This window comes from Pteropus vampyrus, unplaced genomic scaffold, assembly GCF_000151845.1.
Source record: "Pteropus vampyrus isolate Shadow unplaced genomic scaffold, Pvam_2.0 Scaffold888, whole genome shotgun sequence".
Taxonomy (NCBI): domain Eukaryota; kingdom Metazoa; phylum Chordata; class Mammalia; order Chiroptera; family Pteropodidae; genus Pteropus; species Pteropus vampyrus.
The window spans coordinates 13,952-16,819 of record NW_011889669.1 but is presented as its reverse complement, the minus strand read 5'-3'; the positions used below and the strand labels follow the sequence as shown (position 1 = coordinate 16,819).

The window sequence follows — 2,868 nt, the reverse complement described above, 5'->3', positions numbered from 1 at the left end:
TAATAGACATCAGCAAATAATGGCTCCTCGTGGCTCTGTAACTGATTGGTCCTCATTTACGTTGTTGATATTTCGTTCATCGTGGAATTCGCATTAATTTTAATTTTTAAACTATTGCATTAAATACGACGCATCTTGATTCCAGAGTGGGTGTAGCTCCTCTAAGTTAGCGCCTGAGGTCTATGCCTGCAGGAGCCCACCTAGTCTGGCCCTGCAGGGAGGAGGTGAAGGGCTGAGGATGGACGGAGAGGGCCAGGTAAGCTCCAGTGTCATGAGCCTGATGCCATAGAAGTGGGGGCTTCTCCCAGGGGAGATTTACCCCGCTCACCTCCTACTTCCCTGTCCCCATGTCCACCTGTGAGCCAACACCTCTGCAGGCTTTGACTCTGGGCCTCACCCTGTGCTGAGCCCAGGCGATACACTCTGCTGAAAGGGCTCACTCTGCACAGAGGAATGGGGTGAGGGGCACCAGGGCTTGGTGTCTGGGAAATTAGATGAATGTCATGTGCAGCTCATAGCATCATAGAGATTTGCCCAACCTGCAGAAGGAAGGATTTGCAAGCCGGGACCTAGGAATGAGGGATGAATTCAGCCGACTGTGCTAGTGCAGAGCCCGTGGCGGGTATGTACGGGAACCTGGGGGTCGGCGGGGAGCCCCTGCGCCAAGTGCAGCGGTCAATGCAGTTGCGTGACCAGTACCCCGGCCAAGATCTCCCAGGAGTGACTGGACGGACAGATAGGGAGAATTCAGGTTTCTGGACATTCCCTGTGACCATGTGGCTGGTTTCCGATGAGTGGCTCGAAGCCACCCATCACAGCAGAAGCTGTCCCCACCTGACTGTAGACAGAGCCACAGCAGCTGTGGAGACCAATAGCGACGGGTTTGTGGACAACCTGTGTGCACTGAGAACCTTCTCCCTGAACATTCCAGGATCAAGAAATCCTGCCTGCTCTGGTCGGTCACCTCGTTGCGCAGGAAGCCCTTGTACTCATCCACTGGGATGGAGTTCTCGCCCACCAGGCGCTCCACCTTATAGCACAGGTAGGTCTTGCGTGGGTATTTCAGATTATTGAAGTTATCAAGAAAGGTCTGTTCATCCATCAGGGATCTGTGGACATAGGAGCGGGGAACCGAGAGACATGGAGCACGTCCTTGTGCTCCTCTCCTCCACCCCAAACCTCTTCCCTTTCACCCTGAGTTCCCCATGCACCCCACATCCCAGCCTGACCCATAGAGAATGGGCGTCCACTCGCTTTGCTGGAGCCACCTGCCCTCCTCTCTGACCCCACCCGAGACTACTGGAGAAACCAGTCCGGTCCTTTCGTCAGGTTCGGCCCCCAGGGGCAGTGCGCGGTGTCAGAGCCTCTGTCGAGGCTCCGCCTGGAGTAGGCTGGTCACCGCTCCTGGCATCGCCATCTCACGTTTGTCCCGCTGACCCACGTCCCGGCTTGATGTGAACACTTGGCATCCTTTCCTCTTGGGACAGGCAGAGTGCCCATCTCCCGAGAGGTCCGAGACGGACACAGAAGATCCATCAGGAGGGAGGGACAAGCAGAGCAGGCCGGTGTATGGTGAGTCCTCATCAGGGAACCTGGAAGAGGGGCTCAGGAGTTGGGGTGTTGTAGGGGCCGGGTGATACCTGGCCTCGGGTGCTGGGCCGGCCGCCATGTCTCAATCTCTTCGCCGTCCTCTGCTTCTCCTCCTGGTCACAGCCTATGTCCTCCTCCTGCGACACTCTTCAGGACTCAGGCTCCTTATATGCCATCAAGCACCTGGCAGTTGGTGAGTTGGCATGCTGGACCCCACCTCTTCATGACCTCAGGCTACGCATGCCACTCACATGTGTGTAACACAAACAGTAACTTCTCTGTCCAAATGTGTCATCCCAGTGCTGTCGGGGATAAGTTACATTTTGATTTCTCTCTTCTGACGAAGGCCATACCTGGATGACATGAGGATGGACCATGAGGAAATGAAGCCTCTGAGGCTAGGGTCAGTCTGGGCGGCATGGCACAGCAAGACAGGAGGCGAGAGGGCAGCTGAGAGGCCCTGTTCATGCTGAGGAGGCTCAGGAGTGAGACACAGGCCCCGGTCCAGGCTCCCTGGGCCCTGCTGCATGAGGGACCGTGGGCTGTGAGCCAGGAGGGAGTTTCTGCTCTGAGAGGCAGCAGACGACCTTCATCCCAGTCTAGGAAGGGCCAGGAGGGGACAAACCTGTGTCAAGCTCTCATTAGCAACGCATCACGTAAGCATAAGAACCTGGACATGAAGCGTTTTTACGCACATTGCACAGGGGAGAGAACAGGCTCTGAGAGGGAACAGGGCTTGGCGGGGATGCCCAGGGCGCAGAGGGGAGCAGGGCTGCCCACCGCCCGGAAAGGGAGGCCACCCGTGCTCCTTCTCTCCACCACCAGGCCGTGAGGAATGTGGGGGCCGTCGAATTCCAGGTTCGGCGGTGAGCCTGAGCCCTAGCTGGCTGTGCTTGTCCCCGAGGGCTGCCCCTCTGTCCCATCAACTCCCCATCCTGGCTCCTGTCAGATGGCCCTGTGCTGGCCCAGCACGACCACCCAGAGGATGTGCCCAATGTGGGGAGAGCCGGGCCGGACCCCTTGATCCCACCCTGGCCACCGGCATGGAGAACCACGCTGCTCGCCTTCCCAGGCTGGCTCGTCACAGCCTTAGGGTGCACCCTCAGCGCAGCGTCCCGTCTTCTCCACGGCCCCCTCCACTGCACCCATGGGGGCCTCCCCTGGCTCTGCACTGCGCCCCTCCCGTCCCCTCTGCCCTCTCGACCATGGTCCCCTGGACTAGAGAGCAGCCCCTGGCTGGCGACCTGAGTGCTTTTCGAGTGAGAACTCACCCGGCAC

At 58.5% G+C, this 2,868-nt stretch overlaps 1 protein-coding gene across 1 annotated transcript in view; it reads right to left on the bottom strand.

Moving 5' to 3' along the window:
• LOC105309845 (DNA dC->dU-editing enzyme APOBEC-3A-like) overlaps window positions 1–1,669 on the bottom strand; it is a 4,558-nt gene extending 2,889 nt beyond the window's left edge. Inside the window, exons 1-2 of the mRNA XM_011386060.1 lie at window positions 1,641–1,669; window positions 965–1,109 (exon numbers count right to left, since the gene is read on the bottom strand). Of these exons, the coding sequence (XP_011384362.1) occupies window positions 965–1,109; window positions 1,641–1,669 (174 nt within the window). The remainder of the gene's footprint in view (window positions 1–964; window positions 1,110–1,640) is intronic.
• Between the last annotated feature and the right edge of the window lie 1,199 nt (window positions 1,670–2,868).